The sequence below is a fragment of the Capra hircus genome, chromosome 25, assembly GCF_001704415.2.
Source record: "Capra hircus breed San Clemente chromosome 25, ASM170441v1, whole genome shotgun sequence".
In the NCBI taxonomy this organism is placed as follows: Eukaryota; Metazoa; Chordata; class Mammalia; order Artiodactyla; family Bovidae; genus Capra; species Capra hircus.
Window position 1 is genome coordinate 17835126 of NC_030832.1, and position 22248 is coordinate 17857373.

Sequence of the window (22248 nt, forward strand, 5' to 3'; positions counted from 1 at the left end):
GAGTCAGTGATGCCATCCAGCCATCTCATCCTCTGTCGACCCCTTCTCCTCCTGCCCTCAATCCCTCCCAGCATAAGGGTCTTTTCCAATGAGTCAACTCTTCACATCAGGTAGCCAAAGTATTGGAGTTCCAGCTTCAGCATCAGTCCTTCCAAAGAACATCCAGGACATATTTCCTTTAGAATGGACTGATCAGATCTCCTTGCAGTCCAAGGGACTCTCAAGAGTCTTCTCCAACACCACAGTTCAAAAGCATCAATTCTTCAGCACTCAGCTTTCTTCACAGTCCAACTTTCACATCTATACATGACCACTGGAAAAATCATAGCCTTGACTAGATGGACCTTTGTTGGCAAAGTAATGCCTCTGCTTCTGAGCAGGTCCAAATCCTAACTCATGATTTCCCCTATTTCCCTCCCTCCTCATTGCATCCCTGGTTGGGGATCCCTCATTGGGCTTCCCTGGTGGCTCAGATGGTAAAGAATCTGCCTGCAATGTGGGACACCCGGGTTCAATCCCTGGGTCAGGAAGATCCTCTGGAGAAGGAAATGGCAACCCACTCCAGTATCCTTGCTTGGAAAATTCCATGGACAGAGGAGCCTGGTGGGCTGCACAGTTGATGGGGTTGCAAAGAGTCGGACACGGCTGAGCAGCTTCACTTTCACCTTCCTCGTTGCATCATCCATCTTAATCATTGGCACCACTGCTCACCTGGTCACCTGCGCTGGAAACCTGTTTATGTCCTTTACTCCTCAGTCTAACATTTCCAATAATCACTAATATCTCAAATATTCGTGAACCTATCTTTCCTTCTTCATGCCCATTTCATCAACCTGAAGTAAGGCCACCACCATCTCTTAGAAGAGTGATTTTAACAGCTGCCTAGTGGATCTCTTTCATTCTTGTCCCCTTTGATTCTGTTATCTCCCTGCAGTCAGATGTCACAGCATCACCTCTCTGCACTATTCCCCACGACTTGCACGCGAGGTATCCTGGGATCTGACCCTTGTTCACAGCTCCCACCTCATCTACGGCTTCTCCCGGCATACTATATGCTTGCTTGGATCACTCTGTGCCCAGTCTCTTCCTACTGCTTACCATTCAGGCTTGCCTCTTCCAGGAAGTCTTTCCTAAATTCCACAGGCTTGCTGGTGCTGCTCTTCCATGCTCCTGCGCCTCTTGGGGCTGATTGCAGTCGCATTCAATTACCCACTAGCATATCTGTATCCCTCTCAAGGTTGTAAGATCTTTGCAGACATCAATCTTATCTTTGCAGTTCTAATGAGCACCTAGTAAGTACTAGTTAACAAATGGAGAAAAATGACAGTATGTATGTTTAAGACCCTTTCCTGTGAGTGATGCCTCAAACTTTAGGTGTCCAAGTCTTAGTGAAAGTTTGGTAGAAAGACACAAGGCCTCAAGGCATTTGCGTTTGCTGGCCCACCACTGGTAGTCTTCCTCAGATATTCATTTTCTTTTTTCAGTTTCTACATCTCAGACCTTTCCCCAGTCTTATGTAAACTAACACATTCATCACCTTATTACTGCTGTTTCCCCCTGCCCCCTGTCCTTTGCTTCAGTCATGTCTGGCTCTTTATGATCCTATGGGCTATGGCCCACCAGGCTCCTCTGCCCATGGGGATTCTCCAAGCAAGAATACTGGAGTGGGTTGCCATGCCCTCCTCCAGGGGACCTTCCTGACCCAGGGATTGAATCCACGTTTCTTTATGTTTCCTGCACTGGCAGGCAGGTTCTTTACCACTAGTACCACCTGGGATGCCCCAGGTGGCTTATAACATAGCTATTGTTTAAACATGCTGCTGCTGCTAAGTTGCTTCAGTCGTGTCCGACTCTCTGCAACCCCATAGACAGCAGCTCAACAGGCTCCCCTGTCCCTGGGATTCTCAAGGCAAGAACACTGGAGTGGGTTGCCATTTCCTTCTCCAATGCATGAAAGTGAAAAGTGAAAGTGAAGTCGCTCAGTCGTGTCCGACTCTTAGCGACCCCATGGACTGCAGCCTACCAGGCTCCTCTGTCCATGGGATATTCCAGGCAAGAGTACTGAAGTGGGGTGCCATTGCCTTCTCCAATTGTTTAAACATATCCCCCCTTTAAACATAAGGCCCTTATCAGCAAGGGCTCCGTTCTGATCACTGGCAATTTCCCTGCTGCCTATAAAAGAGTCAAGTCTTGAATTTATGCTCAAAATATTTGTTGAATGTTGAGTTGAACAACTGTCTGATAGCAAACAAGAGTAACACGTAAAGGGAAGGGGAAAAAAAATAACAGAGAGATAAAGGGATAAATTCTGATATATTTTTTCCTCCTGGCCTTTGACCCTTGTTTTAATTTTTTTATGTTCTCTTGCACCTGAATCAAAGTATAGATTGTGCAGACATCTAGCAGGTGCATCTGACCATGGACATCCTCCCATAGCGCTGACATAAAGGCAGCAGGCATGGGGATTCAGTGCATGTCTGTTTCTGATGAGAGGTTTCTTAACTTGAGATATGCTGACCTCACAGCCCCCTGTTTGCTGATACACATGTGTGGTTTTCCCTGGGATCAGAGGTTCTAAAAATGGGTCAGGGCCTTGGTCTCTTCTGAAAGCCACAGCTGGGGTCCAGGGAAGCAGCTGGCATCAAGGTGGACATTTCCCATGAGAATAAACTTCCTTTGGTCCACTTGTCAAAGAAGTCCAGAGCCCCTTGAGATATCTGGGTCTCCTGGGCGGTCTCCAGTTGTGCCTCCAAGGAACCTCCTAGAGGTCTCCCTTGCAAGACATCCTGTCTAAATGGAGTTAATGGTCTGCTTTCCATTTCTGCTGCCAAGGCCTTGTAAACAGGTCTAATCTCCTGCACTGGGCAGGGAGAGAAGTGCAAAGGATGGCGGGACATGCCATCTAAGTCCTTTATATAAGGATTGTGACACTCCAGAGCCTGGAGCTGTGACTATCTTTTCCCAGCACCTAGCATAGTGCCTGGCACATACTGGGTGCTCAAATAAATGTTTCTGGAAAGCTGAATGAACCCTGTGAGGATATCATGATTATCCCCCATATGATAGAAGCAGCAGCCTCCTGTTATACTCTCCATTTCTGCAATGCCTGACAGACTTATAATGACTTGTTCTTTTCCCCTTCCAGACCTTAAGCTCTGGGAAGGCAGAGATTGCTGTATCCCCAGTACATTGCCTGATCATAGTAGGTGACCAGCAAATATTTCTTGACAGACTGAAAGGATAGATGGATGGATAAAGTTCAGAGACAGTGTGCATTTTATTTCAGCTCATAACACCAGAGTTGAACCCAGTCTGTGACCAGACCATGAAGTCCACGAGGGCAGGAATGGAGTCTGGTTTTTCTCACCATCAGATCCTTAGCACCACGGACAGTGCCTACACAGAGCAGGTGCTCAATAAATAATTGTTGAATGAATGAATGACTCACGGACTGAGCTTTTTTTAGTTATTATTTTGCAATACCCTTTAAGGAGATAGGGGCCTCGTGAACAGACCCATCACAAGCCCCATTTTGAGTGAAAGCAGCATTTACAGACATAGGCTGTTTTTTGGTAGCAAGGATTAAAGGGGAGAAAAATAGGAGCAGAGTGACTGAAGTGTGGGCTCCTTTTTCTATGAGTGGAGTGCTAGCCTGCATCGCCTCGCCAGTTAGTAGAAAGTGAGTTGGTAGCCACAGAGTACAGGATTTCCAGCCACTGATCATGGAGACGTCAGGGTCAAAGTGGCCGACAGAAGCAGAGGCAGCCAGACCTGTAGGAGCTCTGAAAAGAAAGAGATTACAGGGTTGCTGCTAGCACTGACGTGCACATTTTATGTGCAAAACTAACATAAAATTCCTCCTCTAAATTGACCAATTAGGAAAGGACATGTTCTCTGAGCAGATCTGTTAGAAAAAGGAAGTTTTTCCTTTACCTGCCCTGAAAACCAGTTAGGAAAAGGTACCCTCCCAGATGGGCCAATCTGAAAAAGGCAGCCTTTCTGCAGGCACTAGCTGATAGCCACTCAAAAGGGTACTCCTGTGAAGTGACCAACCTACTCAACCTTGGTGACCTTGAGGGATAGTCACAAAGGGCAAGCCTCTTGGGGGCACCTTGGTCTCCAGGACTGAGCTCACTGATACTGGAATGAACTAACTCATGCCAAACACTAGGTTGGTGTAACAACCCACTCAGATCTAGATGCCAAGAGCCAAAGAGAGCAACAATTACACAGATTCACTTTTCATCCAGATTTTCAGACAATTTAGCAGCCATAAAAGTCAAGGGCCATTAAAATGCTGCCAGTCTTTGTGGTCAGAGGAGCAGAGAAGCAGAAAACAGAGATTTTTGTTTGTCTGCCATGTTCATCCTGGCACCAAGCATCCTGATAAAGGTGTTGGAGATACCTCTTGAAGCTTCAGGAAATGCCCAAGGTGCAGATCACAATGCAGTGTGCTTGTCCCCTGCGCACAGGTGTGTTCAAGCATGCGCACGTCTGCATATGCAGATTCACACACAAGCAGCTGCAGCTGTCATGGCGTTTTGTGTGTGAGCGTGAATATGTGCATGTGACCTCATGTGTGCCTGCGTCTATGTACACTGTCGTGGGACAACATAGGTATATGTGCGCATGTGCAGCCCCAGGCCCAACACTTTCCACAAATGCAGTCACCTCTTCAGCGCTCAGGCCAAGCAGATGGGGCATTCCAGCACACCCTAGGCCAACAGATAAAAGCCCCAGATGAAGGTTTTGGTCAAGTCCCTGTGCAAAGAGGATCTGAACTTACCCAAGCTACTGGGAGCAGCCCTTGACACTGCAGCCTGGCCCCCTGTGGGAGGAAACAGAAGGATCAGTGTACAGGAAGCCTGGAAGAAGCCCCTTCCATCTGCTCTTCCTTGCAGCCAGAGTGTGGTCTTTTAAAAACCCCAATCTGGTCATCTCACTCCCCTGCTTTGGACCCCTCAGAGGCTGCCGTCTGCTTTCAGGAAAAAGGGCCCAAAACCTTAGCAAGAACTACATGCTATTTATATTTCAATTAGAAGAAGGAGAAAGGGAAGGGGAAGGAGAAGAAAAAAGAGAAGTACTATCATTGGAAGGACTGATGTTGAAGCTGAAACTCCAATACTTTGGCCACCTGATGCAAAGAGCTGACTCATGTGAAAAGACCCTGGTGCTGGGAAAGATTGAAGGTTGGAGGAGAAGGGGATTATAGAGGATGAGATGGTTGGATGGCATCACCGACTCAATGGACATAAATTTGAGTGAACTCCGGGAGTTGGTGATGGACAGGGAGGCCTGGCATGCTGCGGTTCATAGGGTTGCAAAGAGTTGGACACGACTGAGCGACTGAACTGAACTGATAAGGCCTCACATGGTCTGGTCCCCCACTTCCATCAGCTCACCCACACCAACCTCTCCTCCTCCTTTCAGCCCGCCTGGCCAGTTCCTCTGACACCCTGGGTTCCCTCCTGCACAGGCCTTTTGCTCATTCTCCACTCTCTCCCTGGGATTCCACCCTCTTTTCCATTTCCCCTGACCCCTGTTACTTAATCCTTTCTCAGTTTTCAAACCTCATTTCCTTTCTTCCCCAATCCTCCAGACTAGGTTTGCTTCCCCTGTGGGAAGAGCTCAGAGTTACTGATCCACGTTCACGCCTGCACTTATCACAACTCCAGAGACACATGATTATTTAAATGATGTCTCCTCTACTGGTCCATAAGCGGCACACGAGCCAGGCTTGTACCCATTGCTGCTCATCCTGAGCCCCCAGCCACTAACACAAGCCCTGGCACAAGGCAGGCATGAGAAGACAGCTGTGCAATGAGTGAGAACCTGCAGGAGGAAGGCAGCTTATAGTCTACCTCACAGGATTCACTTGCTCCAGCTCTTCGGACCCCAGTAAGATCCCAAGTGCCAGGTTCTCTCACCTCTCCTCATCTCCAGAGAACATTTCTCACCAGGAACATGGAGAGGGGAGTACCCTTCTTACCCTTCCGAGTGATGGGACCCAAGTTCAGGACACGGGTTTGGTCTATGATGCTCCCACTGCGGAATCTGGTCTCAGGGCAGGTCTGCAGGGAGATGGTGACAAAGAAAGCTTTCCACAAGAGAGACTGAATGAGGCCCTACCGTGGGGAGCTGGGTGCACCCTTCATAGGAGCAAGCTCTTGCCTCAGGCTGGGACTTGAGGATGGTAGAGGTAGGGGTTGTTAGGAGATCTGTATACATGGGTTCGTGTCCCCGCTCTGCCACTTGTTAGATGTATGATCTTAGGCAAGTCACTTACATTTTCTAAGCCTCTCTCCCCATATGGAAAAAGGGGCTAGGAAAATACCTCCCTTATAGAGTTGCTGCGAAGTACCAAAAAGTTAACACACACAAGTTGCACACAGTGCTTAAAAATGTCAGTTTCTGCTGTTGGAACACAAGCTTGCAGATAAGTGAGAGGTTTACCAGCCTACTGCAGCACCCTGATCACACCCAGCTTCCCCACAGCCTAGTCTCCTGTCTGGCCATGGCAGCCTCGTCCTATAGCTCTGACTACCCCCATACTAAAATGGAAATATGGCAGAGACGTTTGTTTTCTTTTAACCTTGTGGCCAAGTGTCTTCGGTTACGGGAGTTGGGTGTGAGGGTGTGGCAACCAGACTGAGGGGAGGGAGGTCTGACTCACGGGTCTGCACTTTTCATTCACGGAGTCACAGAGATACACTTCACAATGCAGGTACACCAGGTCGTAGTTTCCAGCAAAACGGAACATCTGGACAGAAAACCGGCCCTGAGGGGACTCCCCATTCTCCTCCACTTGGATGGTTGAGTCCGCAGCGCGTGGACATCTGGGAAGCGTACACCATATAACACGGTTGGTTATGCAAACATTCTGGGGCCAGACGTCCTGGGTTCCGATCTCACTCTGTCACTTACTAGCTGTGTGACTATGGGCAATTTACGCAATCTCTCGGAGCCTATTGCCCTATCCATGTGCGAGGAATAATTTACCTTACATCGTGAGATAATTGCGACAATCAAATGAGTTAAAATTACAAAGTAAAAAGCATCTGCCGTACAATAGGTGCTACATGTATGTAACTCTAAAATACAAATGTGATCAGTTCAGAGCTTAAGGACAGTTACTTAAGGATAGTAAGTAAGTACTTAAGTAAGTGTATCCTTAAGTAAGCACTTTTTGATTTCCCGGGAAATGGCATTCAGGCGTCATTACCTACCATTTATTGGCTATCTACTAGTGTCTGGTGTTAATTCTAATGTTGGAAACATCTGAGCACTAAAGGCTGCTGGCCAAATTGGGGTGTGTATGTGTGCTCATCAGCACACATTACTACCCAGCACACCCAAACACACAGAAACTCAAAACTGCACGTCCAGAGACTCACGTGGGTGCTGGGCTGGATCAGGGTATGCAGGCTCTTTGAGCAGGCAAATCGGGCATCCCTTCTGCTCTTTGACACTATCTGCTCAAAACGGACTTAGAAAAGGGGCTGAAGGCTGACTGCACAGGAGGACCAAGAAAGAAACTTCTCAGGATGGCGTTCACTTTGCTCTGTGTCCCCTACAATTCAAATCTGACTCCACTTGGCAAAAGAAAAGCCCTGAGGTTAAGGGGACCCACCTTACGAAAAGCAGAGGGAGAGGCAGCCAGCACTGTCCTTGGCAGCTCCAGGCAGTCAGCCCAAGTAAGGCGCCTACGCGTCTCCTCCAGCCCCTAAGCACCTCCCCAACTCATCTCCTCCTTACACCCCTGTGATATTCTGAGCATCTCACTGACTGGCAGTCCTCAGCCCAGCTCCCACCCATGCCACGGCAGAAACACAGGGCCATAGCTAACATTTGTTCATGCTTTGTTTTCAAGACTTTTTAAGCTTTTCACAATATACATGCTCTACCTTTATACTCAGATACACACACACACACACACACACACACACACACACACACACACAAAGCTTAAAAATCCCTGCACAGTAGATTTTCTTCATGCCTGTTTCGCATATGAGAACATGAATATCCAGACAGAGGAGCTGACTTGTATCTTGAACTAAGAAACAGCAAACCCCTGCTATAAGCCCAAGTCTCCATGATGTCCCAGGCAAAGTCATGTCAGGATTTTTCAAATTCCAGTTCTTTTTTGCCTAATACAGAAACCACCTTCCAGAATGTTTTCCTGTTTACCAATATCTGTACTATTATTTTATATTATTATATTATTATTACTATTTTTCTTTAAATCTACAGATGTTTTTGTTGAAATACATTTGTTTTTTAAAAAGATCATGACCACAAATAGCAAACCAAGGGCTTCCCAGATGGCAAAATGAAGAATCTCCACCTGCCAATGCAGGAGATGCAAGAGATGAGGGTTCCATCCTGAGGTCAGGAAGATCCCCTGGAGTAGGAAACGGCAACCCACTTCAGTACTCTTGCCTGTAGACTTACATGGACAGAGGAGCCTGGCAGGCTACAGTCCTCGGGGTCACAAAGAACTGAACGACTGGGAACACAACACATTACTTGCCATATATAAAACACGACCATACAAACACAGTCAGACACTGCTATGACATTTTGCTTCAACACTGTTGATTGTAAAAGACCCCCAAAAGACTTCTGCTCTCCTTTCTTTTTGTTGTAAAGGGAGATTAGCAAATAACAGAAGTGTGAACACCAGATGAGCACCCAATTGAGCCTTTTCCACTTGATGCGACCAGGCGGATTCTAAGAGAACTGAGACAGAAATAGGCCAGGGTCTCCTGGGAGCGCTTTCTCTGCCTGCACTGTTAAAACAGCAATTCCCCTCCCTTTTTGGTACTTCACTTTTTTCTTTATAGCGCCGTCATCATTAACATGCCATGGATGGCACTTTCATTTAATTGTTGATCTCCCCACTTAGAATGTCAGCGATAAGGGTGCAGAGACTTTTGTGTCTTCTATTCACTGTTATCCACATAGCCTGGCACACAATAAGCCTCCAAAAATATCTGCTCAGTTTATGAATGAAAATGTGAACTACTTTCTCACAGTGTGGTTACTGTTTCTCTAATGTGTTTGAGTCAAAAGCAGTCCATCTGTGTCCTCCCTGTTTCAACTGACCCTTGTCTAACCATGCCTCTACCGTACTCCTCCCAGCCAAGTGCCAGCCTGCTCGTGTCCAGGGCCTACCTTTCCATACGTTCCTCATCCTTTTCTGAATCCTAGACCCCCTCTGCCATCTGATGAAGCCCATGCATTCCTCATCAAAAGTAATGCTTTCAATGCATACACTAAATTACATAAGATAATTTTAAAAAATTAAATATAATTCTTAAAATATTAAACTTAATACATCATATATTTACATATCTGGATATAAATATATATTTACAAGTGCATGTATTTGATATATATCAAATAATAAGATCTAGTTGAAACTCTAATACTACAATATAGTAACTAAAAATACTGACTTGTGTAAATGTCTTCAAATGTCTTGCTAATACTTTTCTGGTTTGTTGCCTATATCATAATGAATGACAGTGTTAAATTTCAGCTACAGGTGAATGAATGTGAAGACGTACTCTGTATCCATCCAAATCTAAAGACCCTCCCTGGCCCCAGATTCCATCCAACAGGCCTTACCTGTCCTGGATGATGAAGTATTTCAAGGGGTCTGTGGCATTGCTGCTGGGCGTGGCATAGCAGTTGGTCATGAGCAGTACAAACCGGGACAAGTCGCCCCCATCCAGCATGGTGCCGACGTAGAGAAACGCCTCTGTGGACAGGGTCACAGAGGAGCCTTGGTAGGGCTGTGTGTAGGCAGGGCTCTGGAAGAGCGCCATTCGCACGGTGAATGTGCCGGTCCCGCCCATGCTGATGTTGAGGGCGCTGCAGGGGGAGAGAGGATGGTGAGAGAACCAGAACCAAGAGCAGCAACAGATAGGCCACTCTTTCTGATCTGCATTCCTGGGCGGTCCCTGGCAGTTCTTTGGATTTTAATCCAGCAAGAGGACTGGAATCCACCAACCATTGCTCTGCAAAATACAACAGTCACACACAGGTCACTTAGGGATCTTGTTGAAATGCAGATTCTGGATCTGTAGCTTTAGGATAGGGCTCAAGGTTCTGCATTTCTAATAAGCTCCCAGGTGACACTGCTCTTTCTGATCCAGAGATCATATTTTTCTGTAACACATCCACCCCCTCATATGGTGGCCCTTGCATTTAAGTGTGGCAAACACATTCTCAAGGGAATCACCTAGATTCCTCTTTTGATCTTAATATAGAACAGTTTTAAAGATGGGCTATGAGTCCTACAGGCCTTAGTCAGAGTTCTGGTTCCACCTACAGCGGGAGATTGGGATTTTTAAAATGCATTATTTTAAATCACATTAAAAACAGCCACACTGATGGCAACTCCATGGGGATTATCCTACAAAGGACACTGAAAGACTGATGCCCCAGGAGAGGCAGTACATGAGAAATAGTAATGCAGAAGTCCATTTTAGAGGTGAGTACTGGGTTATTTGTTCGGACTTGGTGTTCGACTGGGATGAGATTTCTAGCTTAAGCCAGAGAGAGATCTGCATACAGCTGTTTTGTTCCCTGGAACCTAGCAGGTCTGGGACACGGCCACATTGTCCAGGTGATGTTCCACACAGAGGCAGACAAGGAGCAACTGTCTTCCTTCAAGTCAGCCAAGCACCTTCATCAGTGGCAGGTGCCCTTCCCCAAGGCTGGTTGGCCCAGAAAACATGTGACCATGGAGAAGCTTCAAAAAAAAAACGGTCACGGTAGAGTGGAGGCTCTATGCCTGATGGCCTGGATTTGAATCCCAGCTCTGTAACTTACTGTCCTCTACCACTTTGGACAAGTTACTAAACTTTCTTTGAACTTCAATTTCAATAATAATAATACTTACACCTTCTAGGCCATGCTAAGATTTCAATGAGGTGTTCCAACTAGAGCACTTAGCACAATGCCTGACATATGGTCAGCTCTTGATAAGCACTTGTTATGAACACAGCTCTTATTTTTTTTCCCAGTATCTGCATTACTGGCTTGTGATTCATCCTATTCAGAAATGTTCAAGTTTATTTAGCAACAGGATCCTTTTATTGTTTAAGTAATAAAATTGATAAAGAAGATGTGGTTCGTATACACGATAGAATACTACTCAGCTATAAAAAAGGATGAAATAATGCCATTTGCAGCAACATGGAAGAAACTAGAGATTATCATACTAAGTAAAGTCAGAAAGAGAAAGATAAATATCATATGATGTCACTTACATGTAGAATCTAAAATATGGCACAACTGAAGCAACCTATGAAGCAGAAATAGACTCACAGATATATAGAACAGAGCTGTGGCTGTCAGGGGAAGGGGGGGTGGAGTAGGGGGGTTGGGATTAGCAGATTTAAGCTATTATACACAGAATGGGTAAACAGCAAGGTCCTACTGTATAGCACTGGAAACTAGAATCAATAATCTATGATAAACCATAATGAAAAAGAATATAAAAAAAGAATGTATAGAAATTAACACAACATTGTAAATCAACTATACTTCAATTGAAAAAATAAAATTAAAATTAAAAACGTTCTCTGGTTCACATCCCCAAATCACCTCCTTAAAGACCTTTATACTCCAAGAAGCATAATTTGTAAACCCCTCTTTATTCAAATTTCTCCTATTTACAGAGAAAGAAACTGAGGTCCAAATGTGGGGTACAATTTGCCCAGTCCCATAGCAGGTCTGAACTGAGACCCCTCGCTTCTTTCCTCTGGTCCAATCACCCTGCTGCTGCTGCTGCTGCTAAGTCACTTCAGTCATGTCTGACTCTGTGCGACCCCACAGACAGCAACCCACCAGGCTCCCCCGTCCCTGGGATTCTCCAGGCAAGAACACTGGAGTGGGTTGCCATTTCCTTCTCCAATGATGAAAGTGAAAAGTGAAAGGGAAGCTGCTCAGTCATGTCCACCTCAGAGCAACCCCAGGGACTGCAACACCAGGCTCCTCTGTCCATGGGATTTTCCAGGCAAGAGTACTGGAGTGGGGTGCCATTGCCTTCTCCTGACCACCCTACTCCTCAGGTAAACCAGGGACACTAATATGGGTTTCACCTCTGTGGAGCACTTTTGTACATTACTGCTAAATCCATTTCACATACAAGAAGACTGACACCTAGAATAAGGCTGTCAATTTCCCAAAGCCATTTGTGTGATAGAGCCAGGATTTGAAAGTGGGCTCCAGATTTCTTAGCTGGGCTCCTCATGGACTCTTTTTGGAGTCCAACACTGCCTCCCAGCTGGCCACCTCCAATCAGCTTCTTATTGATGGCAACTGACAGAGAAACTGAGGTCCTGGTGGCCAAGGATTTGTGGGGTGGAGTTGGCCAGGGACACTGGGGACCGTCTCTGGCCGCACCTGACCATTGGCTGCAGGGAGGTCTTCAGGCTGACTTTCATGTCCAGGGGATAGGAGCACGCAAAGTTGATTCTGATGTTGAGGTCACGGATGATGATCTCATCTGCCAGGTAGAGAGTGTTGCTGTATGTGGCATGGGTCTCATTCCTCTGTATTGGGGTAGGAAGGCGAGGGGAGGAAGGGCAGAAAAGGCATAGAATTTGAGTAGGATTCAAAACCAAAGGCATTGTAACTGCTGAAACTACCCTCCCACTTTCAATGAGCACAAGTCATGAGCTAGGCACCCCCTGCCCAAGCTGAATGTCCCTACTGCATCTTTGCATGGATCCTTCAATGACCCTGAGAGGCAGGATGACCACCTCCCTAATACAGATGGAAGTTCATGGGAACTGGGCAACTTATCCATGGTACAGGGGATCTAAGAAGCCTGGGACTCTTCCCATCACTTCATACCTCCTCTCGCACATGCCAAAAGACTAAACATCACATACTGGGTCATCATTAATGGCAGATTGTCAAAAAGTCATATTTGGCAAATGACAATTATTTCCTGTTTCTTATGTGTTTTTTTTTTTTTTTCTCTGTGGAGGATGAGGGAGATGCGAGGAAGCAGAACCCACTCACACAAATGTTTACCTCTGGGTCCCTTTGGAGGAGGCTTCTGTAGCTGAGGCCCTGGTTCTTTGAACACTGAAAGTGCAGACTCTGCCTCCCAGGAACCATCAGAGACAAACAGATCTGCTTCTGAACTCAGTGCTGATACCTACTGGCTTAGAATAGTCATTGCCCTGTTGGGGCACTACATTTCCCATCTGTCAAATGGGGAACTGTCACTATGGATTGTCCTCTTTATTTGAAACTGACATTTATTGAGCATTTACTTTGTGCCAGTCATTGGTCCTAATCACTTTGCACACAGTAACACCTTTGACTCTCCTAACCCTATGAAGGAGTTACTATTACTCCATTTTCAGTGGAGGAAGCTGAGCCACATCCAGGTTAAATAACTCACCCAGTTCACACAACTAGTAAGTGGTGGGGCTGGGCTTGAACCAGGCAGCGCTCCGACCCCATCCCACACCGGCCAGGACATACCATCATCACTGTCCCACAGGGGCCATCCCTGGCTGGGGTCACCACAGACATCCAGTCCCGGTCGCCTCTCTCAGTGAAGCCTGAGCACTGGCTGTCACGCAGGTACATGAAGACCTTCTCAAACCCCAGATTCTTCAGCTGGCACTTGCTCAGGGACAACTTAATGTCATCAACCCCACATTCCAGCCTGCGCTCCAGGAGGGAGACATCTGAAATGGTTAGGGAAGGCAGGATTGGAGGCCTGTGACCACAATTCAAGGTTCGGCACATCCCCAGGTCCCAGGTCCAGCTAGCCAGGTTGGCCACCAGCTGGAAGTACTCAGAGTCATGCTGTGGTCTCCCCTCTCAGAGAGGTGGAGACGTGAGACTGGGTTCCCAGTATCACTGGATGGATCCATGTGACTAACCACCAGCCCATGTTACCCTAAGCATAGGCTGTACACAAAGAAAAGTAATACATTTGGGTCATTCACTGCTCTCTCTGTGTGCTCAGACGTGTCCAAATCTTTGCAACTCTATAGACAGACTGTAGCCTGCCAGACCCCACAAGCCCCAGCACTAAATAACACTGAATCCTAGTAAAACAAAACAAATAGCAAGCAAACAGAGCTAACAAGTTAATGGTAGTTTCTTTCCATCCTTTCTGTATCAAGGGGACAATCTTCAAGATTTGCTAATGTTTTTATTATTAACATCATCAGTTCAGTTCAGTTCAGTTCATTTCAGTCGCTCAGTCGTGTCTGACTTTTTGCGACCCCATGAATCGCAGCACGCCAGGCCTCCCTGTTCATCACCAACTCCCGGAGTTCACTCAGACTCACGTCCATCGAGTCAGTGATGCCATCCAGCCATCTCATCCTTGGTCGTCCCCTTCTCCTCCTGCCCCCAATCCCTCCCAGCATCCATACACTTGCTAATTTTCCTTGAAACCACAGAGAGCAGAACTCTGGTTAAGTATTTGCAGCATATAGAGAGATCCAGTTAGACTTTTTAAATTAAAGTATTACATAGTTGCTGAAATTTAACAACTTTCTTTCACTGTATTCATTATTACTGCTGCTGCTGCTGCTGCTGCTGCTGCTGCTGCTGCGTCACTTCAGTCGTGTCCGACTCTATGCGACCCCATAGACAGCAGCCCACCAGGCTCCCCCATCCCTGGGATTCTCCAGGCAAGAATACTGGAGTGGGTTGCCATTTCCTGCTCCAATGAATGAAAGTGAAAAGTGAAAGTGAAGTCGCTCAGTCGTGTCCGACTCTTAGCGACCCCATGGACTGCAGCCTACCAGGCTCCTCCACCCATGGGATTTTCCAGGCAAGAGTACCGGAGTGAGGTGCCATTGCCTTCTCCTTATTACTGCTACTACAGACCTAAGATGTTACTTGCCACAGATAAGACACAGTAGTGAACTTCAACGTCCCAAGTTCTTAAAAGCAGGTTGTGACTAAAACCAAGACTGGAATTTGGGAAACACTAGCCTGCTTCAATCATTATGTATACAGGAAATAAGTTTAGAGATGGCCAGGGCCCTGCTCAGGGTCTTCAGCTGGTCAGTGGAGGACCCAGTCCAAGAAATCACAGACTGCTGGCCAGGCCTGTGTTCTTGTGCTCTGGGAATACAGCTCAGTTTAGCCTTTGGCCAACAGGTGGCAACCTCCTGCTTATCCATTAGGATTTTGGGGGCCTCCGAAAGAAGCCTGGGGGTGGGGTTGTTTCTCAAGCTCTGGGAGCTTATGGATCAACTAAGGGGAGACTCCAGAAATCCAGAGAGCTTCTTGCTGATTTTAATGGCTATTACTGGACTGACTTTCCACTCCGACTGGATAATATGCACACCCTGGGTCATCCCCACAGGCCCCCAATTCACACACGGGAATGTGTCCCTCCCCAGGTCCCTGGCATTTCTGAGTACCACCCCACCTCCCCACCGGCCTCACCGGTGACGTTGAAGTCCTGTTTGCACTGGCAGTGCCATTCGCCATTATCCGATTTGCAGTCCTCATCCACGCGGCACTCCTCACACGTCCCCTCCACAGAGCTGGGGTCTGCAGGGTCACATATACAGTCAACAAAGATGAGCTCCAGTCTCTCGGGGTGCCCATAGGGCCCGGGGCGGGGTTGCTGGGAGACACCCACTCACCTGTGCAGTAAGCCAGATGGCACTCAGGGGGCGCCGTCAGGTTGTACACGTAGTAGCCGCCGGCACAGGCCTTCACTTGGACAGGCGCGTCCCACAGGCAGCAGTCGCCGCTCCAGTGCGCACAGGCCACGCGGTTCACGATGCCCTCGTCGCTCGATGGGTGCGTGCCGTTGAGCCACATAGGCGCGGCCGTGTTGCAGTGCAGGACGGGCACGCAGGTCTCGGGCAGGCGCACGCCGCCCTGGCCCACGAAGCGGTACCAGCCGCCCAGACTGACATCACAGACGTAGCCGGAGCCGTACTCTGTGCTGCGCCAGTATTCGTCCAGGATGTGGTGCGCCTGGCACGGGTCAGCGCACACTAGCGCGTCACCCTCCCGCACGCAGTCTAGCCCAGGCCCGCAGGAGCCCGGGGAACACTCACAGTGCCTCCCGTCCCCCACGTAGCCCGCGGGACACACGCATGAGTAGTTGCCCTCGCCATTGATGCAGGTGGCCAGGGCGTGGCAGCGGCTGAGCCCTGGCTCTGCACACTCGTCCACATCCTCGCAGCCGAGCTCCGAGCTCAGGAGGAAACCTTCAGGGCAGACGCATGTGTAGGAGCCCAGCGTGTTCACGCAGCTGTTGGTGGCGGAGCAGTTGTGCGCCCCCAGAATGGCGCATTCATCCAGATCCGCACACTCGAGGCCGTCGCCAGTGAAGCCCTCCTGGCAGGCGCAGGTCGTGGCAGCCCCGTCCACCGTACAAGTGGCATTGGCGTGACATTCAGAGCAGCTTTCTGCAGGCAGAAAAGCCCAGATTCAGAGTGGGGACCGCTTGGCCACTTTTCACCAAGAGACTCTTTCCATGGTCCTTAGGGTTCTTTGAGACAGAGCAGACCCCCTTTGAAAGAAACAAATAAACCTCCCCTGATGTCTAAACACCCACCTGCATTCTTGTGTTAAGCACTGCATTCAAGCTGTATCATCTTTTCAAACATCCACCTTTCCACCACCAGAGGAATAATGCAGAGTTCTTGACACTTCGTTAAGGATTTAGGGAACCCTGTCACCCCTTCCCCAGCTTGATATATTCTATGCCTTTTGCTCAGATCTCCTTCCCTGCCTCCCCTCTCTACCTAGCAGGGGCACTGACACTTTGTGTGTTTCTCTGTGACAATAATAACAGTAAAGATGGTGAGCTCTCGTGTATTAAGCACTTAGGATATGTCAAACACTGGGATAGGCATTTTCTATCCATTATCTGATAGAATCCTCTCCAGTGGCCCTGGGAAATGACTTTTGTATTTAGCCATAGTTTGAGGGTGAGGAAACTTGAGATTCAGAAGGTTTAAGCTACTTGCTTCATTGGTAAGCAGCAGAGCCAGGACACAAATCGAGGTTGCAGGACCACAGTGTGTGTGCGCTCCATGATGACACGATGGTATTTACTCTGTTCCAGAGAACTCCAGTTGGGGGTTGTGTAGAGGTGTCTAGCTCCCTTCTCCAACAAAAAGCTAACAGCAATGTGCAACCCAATGGAAGGGTCATGTATGTGTGAAAGGGGATGTCTTTGGGTACCACACAGGTATGTTCACATCTCTTGTGTGGTTGAGTGTGTTCTTGACCTTCCAATAAAGTGCCAGGGCAGGGGGGCTTAGTGATGTTCTTTTTGTTTTTTTTTTTTTTAAGATTTAAAATGTTTTATTTTTTTTTAATTTTAAAATCTTTAATTCTTACATGCGTGATGTTAGTGATGTTCTAAACTTTTGTCTCTCCATATGTGATCCAAGGATCACACCATCAGCATCATCTGGGAGCTCGTTAGAATGCAGAGTCTCAGGCCCCACCCCAGGCCTACCAAATCAGAATCTCCGTTTTAGTAAAATTCCTGGGTGAGTCCTATGTACGTTAAAGTATAAGAAATGAATTTAGAATAGACTATGCAAATCCCAAGCATAAAAGGAGAGGGAGTGAGACCTCTTCTGCTAACGGTGACACTGCTCTCTGCACACACAGCACTTACTTGCTGATGAGGTGTCAGTTGCTGCAGGTATGATGACCCAAGAGGTCACCACCACTGCCATCCACATCAAGGTTGGAGAGAAAAGACACTTCATCCTTTCTGCTCCTCACAGCTGATTCTGGTCTAGGAAGACTTTCCCAAAGGCAAGGAAAGGCTGGCCTCTTGAGATTTCCTTTCCGTCCCTGATCCCTGAAGTCCTGTGAACAGAGTCAGATGAGATAAAAACATGATGGAACTCCCTTCCCCGCAGTTGGGAAAAGTGCTTTGTTTGTGTACTGTGCAAATCCAGGAGATGCCATTTATGTGAACCACAAAAAGTGTGTAGTGCTGTGGTCCTTGCTTTGGTAGAGTTTTCCCCTCTGTGGCCTTACTCTTAATTCCCACCACATCCCAGCCTCAGTTCCCCAAGCCTCAGTGCATTTGAAAGAGCTGAGTCTCTCATCTGGAGCAGGAACCTGCAAGATATGGGGGTGGGTGTTCTGGACTCACCATTTTATTGGAGGCATCCTCCTGATCCCCTCACGGAAAACTCTGAACTTTCCTAGATGCATTTATTCTTTCAACAGAAATTTATTAAGTAGTTACTATGTGCCAAACAGGAAGCTAAGCACCAAATGACAGACAAGGTCCCTGACTTCATGCAATTCACATATTGTAAGGAAGTGGCTTGAAATAAGTAGTCTGAGAGGTGATTAATCTTCACAAGGTATTTTAATGTTTCCAGAGTGCTCAGATATTATTTCACTCACCTGGCAAAATAGTCTACTAATACCCCAGTTTTTATAGCAGCATAATAAGGTGGCATGGTGGTTAAAGGCATAGGACCTGGAGGCTGCAACAAGGATTTGAACTCCTATTTTACCAATCACTATGACTGGTAAACTCACATGTGACATTGGGCAATATATTTCAATTCACTAAGACTCAGTTTCCTCATCTATGAAATAGAGATTATTGCTTGCACAATCTGAATGGCTACAATGCATTAGGCTCAGTGTGAAGTCTCCTGTTAGTAAAGAACTTGCTTCATAGGAAAGTGTTTTACAAACCTTAGTGACCATGATCTGCTATAAGGAAAATATTTTATGCCATGATCCAGTACAGTTGCTAATACACATACACATACATGCACACATGAAATAAATGTTTTATAAAACAATTCTTACCATTACTATGTGCATTCCTTGCTGATATATCCTATTGTCTCTAATTAAAAGAAACTTCTGAATGTAACCCACAAATGATGTGAACTATAGTTTGGCTAATAACAGACTGTATATTATCATCCCGGTATTAACAAAGACGATATGTGCAAAGCAGGTTCAGAGCAGATGCTCTTGTTCACTGCTCTATCCATCCCCAATGCCTGGTACATAATAGGAACTTCACTAATATGGATTGAACAAATGCAAAAATTGTAATCATTGTTGTTAGGGAAGTTCAAGATCAAAGAGAGGGGAGTTGATTTACCAAAGCCCTTAAAGTCAATAGCCAGCAGAGTAATGACTTATCCTAGGTTTGATTCAAGTGTCCAATCTCTTCATTTCCAGACCCCCATCCTTCAAACAGAATGGGAGCCAGCAAAGACTAGATGGGAGAAGTGGCTAGGAGAAGTGAGAGCTGCAGATAGCCTTACCTGAAACCAGAAAGGTAGAATTAATCCTTTTACAAGTAGGTGACTTTCATATCTATATATATACATCTGTCCCCCACTGGCAATCTCTCCTCCAATGATCCTCTGGTTCTGTTTCTTAATTATTTTAATGGGGGTGGAATATTTTTCCCTTTTGACACAGTGTTTTCCTTTTCTAGGCTGTGAGGTGGTTGTTGTTCTTTTCCCTAATAGGTAGAGACCCCAAATGATTGACATTGGGGGTCACAGCTGTGCCCACAGTTACAAGGGCTCTGTTTTATACCTTTTGGCAACAAGAGGTTCTTTAGTTAGAAATTAACTGAGTAAACAATTCCAAGGGCCTGGGATTTTCTTGGTCATTGAAAAGCACAAAGTGGAGCCAAGCAGAGGCCAGAATCTGAAGCCAGGCTGCTCCAGGAGAAAAGGGGTGCTCATTGTCCCCACCAGGATGTGTACTTGTGGCCACTCAATTCCAAAGCAAATGCCATCCTCACAGGTTCAGCCAGCTCCCCTGGGGTCCCGATGTGATCAGGAAAGGAGTTGAGAATGGCTGAAGGTCAGAGACAGCAGATAATTCAGACATCATTGGACCAGATGCTCTGTGAATCAAGAAATTTGAATTCGCATGAAGGAAGGTCCTTGAGAAGTAGATAATTTTGTAGATGAACAGGCTGACTTTGGAGTCAGTCTATCTGAATCCTGGTCAGTGTTTTTTGTGTGCCAGTAATTTTCCTTCCAGAGGTAATTTTCATCATCTGTAAAACCAGAATAGCCATGTCCTAGAATTGTTATGGCCATTAAAGGAGATGATGCAAGCTAAGGCATATAGCAATGGTACCGTCTGTGGAAGTCACTGCCGATGCTGTTTTGGTGATGCGCAGTCATGGGGCAGAGAATGACAGGGCTTGGTTCAGCCTTAGGTCTCCTGACCTAATTCCACGTTAATGGCAATGCCATATTGAGAAAAATCAGGCACATGTGAACTCAGGCTGAGCAGGAAATATGACAGTGATCCACAGCATTGCCTCTTTGAGGGCTTTCTCCTTCTGTCTGGCCTAGTGCTCGGGTGACGATCAGCAGCGGCTCACTCACCTCCTCAGGGGAATTTCATAGGAAAAGAGGTAGCTCAGTTTTCAGCGATGTTTCTTCCCAAACAGCACCCCAGAGAGAGCTATAACAGTTAGTTCACAATCCCAGCACAGTACTCAGCCACCCTGGGCATTAACTTTCATCTTTGTGGAAAAGTGAGAAACATCTTATCATTATTTACTTTTGCAGTTCTTTGATGAAAAAGGAAGTTATCTTTTCATTTGCTTACTATTTATTCTTTTCTGAACTGTTTGTATCCTTTGCCCGTTTATCCCCCATAAGAATGTTTTTTTTTTCCCCTTTCTTTGCTATAACTTCAGAAGAAAATAAAAGTTCTTAATATTCTTTTTCTCAATCCTAGGTGGTGAATGTCATTTCTGGTTGGTGAACATGAGGCTCTGTCAAAACCTAAGTCTGGGTGTCTTTAAAGGATTAAAGATGGAGCTCCAGGTAGCTCCTGAAGTTGTCTGGGCAGAGATCTTGGGTAGGAAAATAGGGAGTTTGGGCTGAGACTATTCTTAAGCCTAACAACCAACCACATTATTCAAGTTTTTGTGTTTGATGCTTTTACATCTTGATACTGGTGATTCTGGAGGGACTGCCCCACTGAGGGTGAACTAATGCCTTGGAGTTAGGTAGCACTGGAGATATACCTCGCTATCTCTAGGAATATAATATTCCCGAGAGCATGCCTTTCACATGCAAAGCAGCCAGTCTAGAGCCCACCGCCCAAGCTCTCCCCTGTCAGGCTCACACTCAGGACCAGGTACCAGGTAACTAGGGACAATTTCCAAGTCCCAGAGCCTACTGACATTATTCCAACTAGCCAATCCTAAACCTGCTTACCTTGCCTCTTCTGTCCCTTCCTATGGAAACCACAATAAAGGCTACATTTTCAATTATAGTCAGATTTTCCCCTTGCTTCCTCTGCCTTCTGACCAACTCTAGCACTTTCCTGTGTGGCCCCTCATGGCATGATATATACCCTCCTCTTAGGACCTGAGAGTATAATAAACTATCTTTTGATGACAGTTATCTCCTGATCTGTTGCCTTTGTTGGGCCTGAATTATAATAAAATCTGTATTTTAAAACAGTAAACATCACCTTGATTCAACACAGCTAGATCACCTTGTGGTATATTTCTCTAACTGGTTATTTTTCCACTCTTTGTTCTTCCCACCCTGCCCTGCCCCCACCAGTCTCACAAACTTGATGAGGATATGGCAATTTTATTGGAATCATTAAGCCATGCCTCCCACATCTCCATCTACCTGCCTCTGGCCTCATCTTCCACATCCACTCTCCTTTCATAGAGACAAAATCCTTCTGTTAAAGGTCTTTCTCTCACCACCTGTCCCACCTACCCATACTGTATTCACCAATCTGAGCCCCCACTTCCTAAGGCCCCAGTTGTATCTGGGGGACAGGCAAGTAGCACACCCATTTTCTGGCTCATGGCCAGTCAGGAGCTCTGTTCCATGTGATTTAGTTCCACGTGATTTCCTAGAAGCCCCCAGGGAACCCTCCTTCAACTGGCAGCCACATGGCTTTAAGGCTGAAGCAGGTGAGCTTGGACTCGTGTCTTGAATACTAATACCTGCTCCTGCCAGGGCAACTGGTTCAGGTGAGTTCCAGGGCCTCAGGCTGTTCCCTGCTTAGTCTGGATGTGGACAGGCTCGGGTTTGGGGAAGGAGAGACTGGGGCACAGGCTACTGAGGCCTGATTAAGTACAATCAACCTTTGCATTACATAAAGGGAAGGCTGTAGAGAGGCCCAGGTGGGTTGTATAGACTTTAGTCCCTAAAATATTATGCTTTCCTTTTATCAAGAGGTCTATTACACCTGAATTAAGTGAATGTCACAAACCAG

General features: G+C 46.7%; 1 protein-coding gene across 1 annotated transcript; it reads right to left on the reverse strand.

Moving 5' to 3' along the window:
* On the reverse strand, positions 3254 to 19435 carry UMOD (uromodulin). The gene is made up of 11 exons (XM_018041033.1): positions 19293 to 19435; positions 17657 to 17853; positions 15654 to 16430; positions 15451 to 15558; positions 13516 to 13724; positions 12421 to 12569; positions 9634 to 9879; positions 6674 to 6836; positions 5990 to 6071; positions 4787 to 4828; positions 3254 to 3782 (listed from the first exon to the last, which is right to left on the reverse strand). The coding sequence occupies exons 2-11, from the start codon at positions 17748 to 17750 to the stop codon at positions 3721 to 3723; spliced, it is 1932 nt and encodes a 643-aa protein (XP_017896522.1). The 5' UTR covers positions 17751 to 17853; positions 19293 to 19435; the 3' UTR covers positions 3254 to 3720.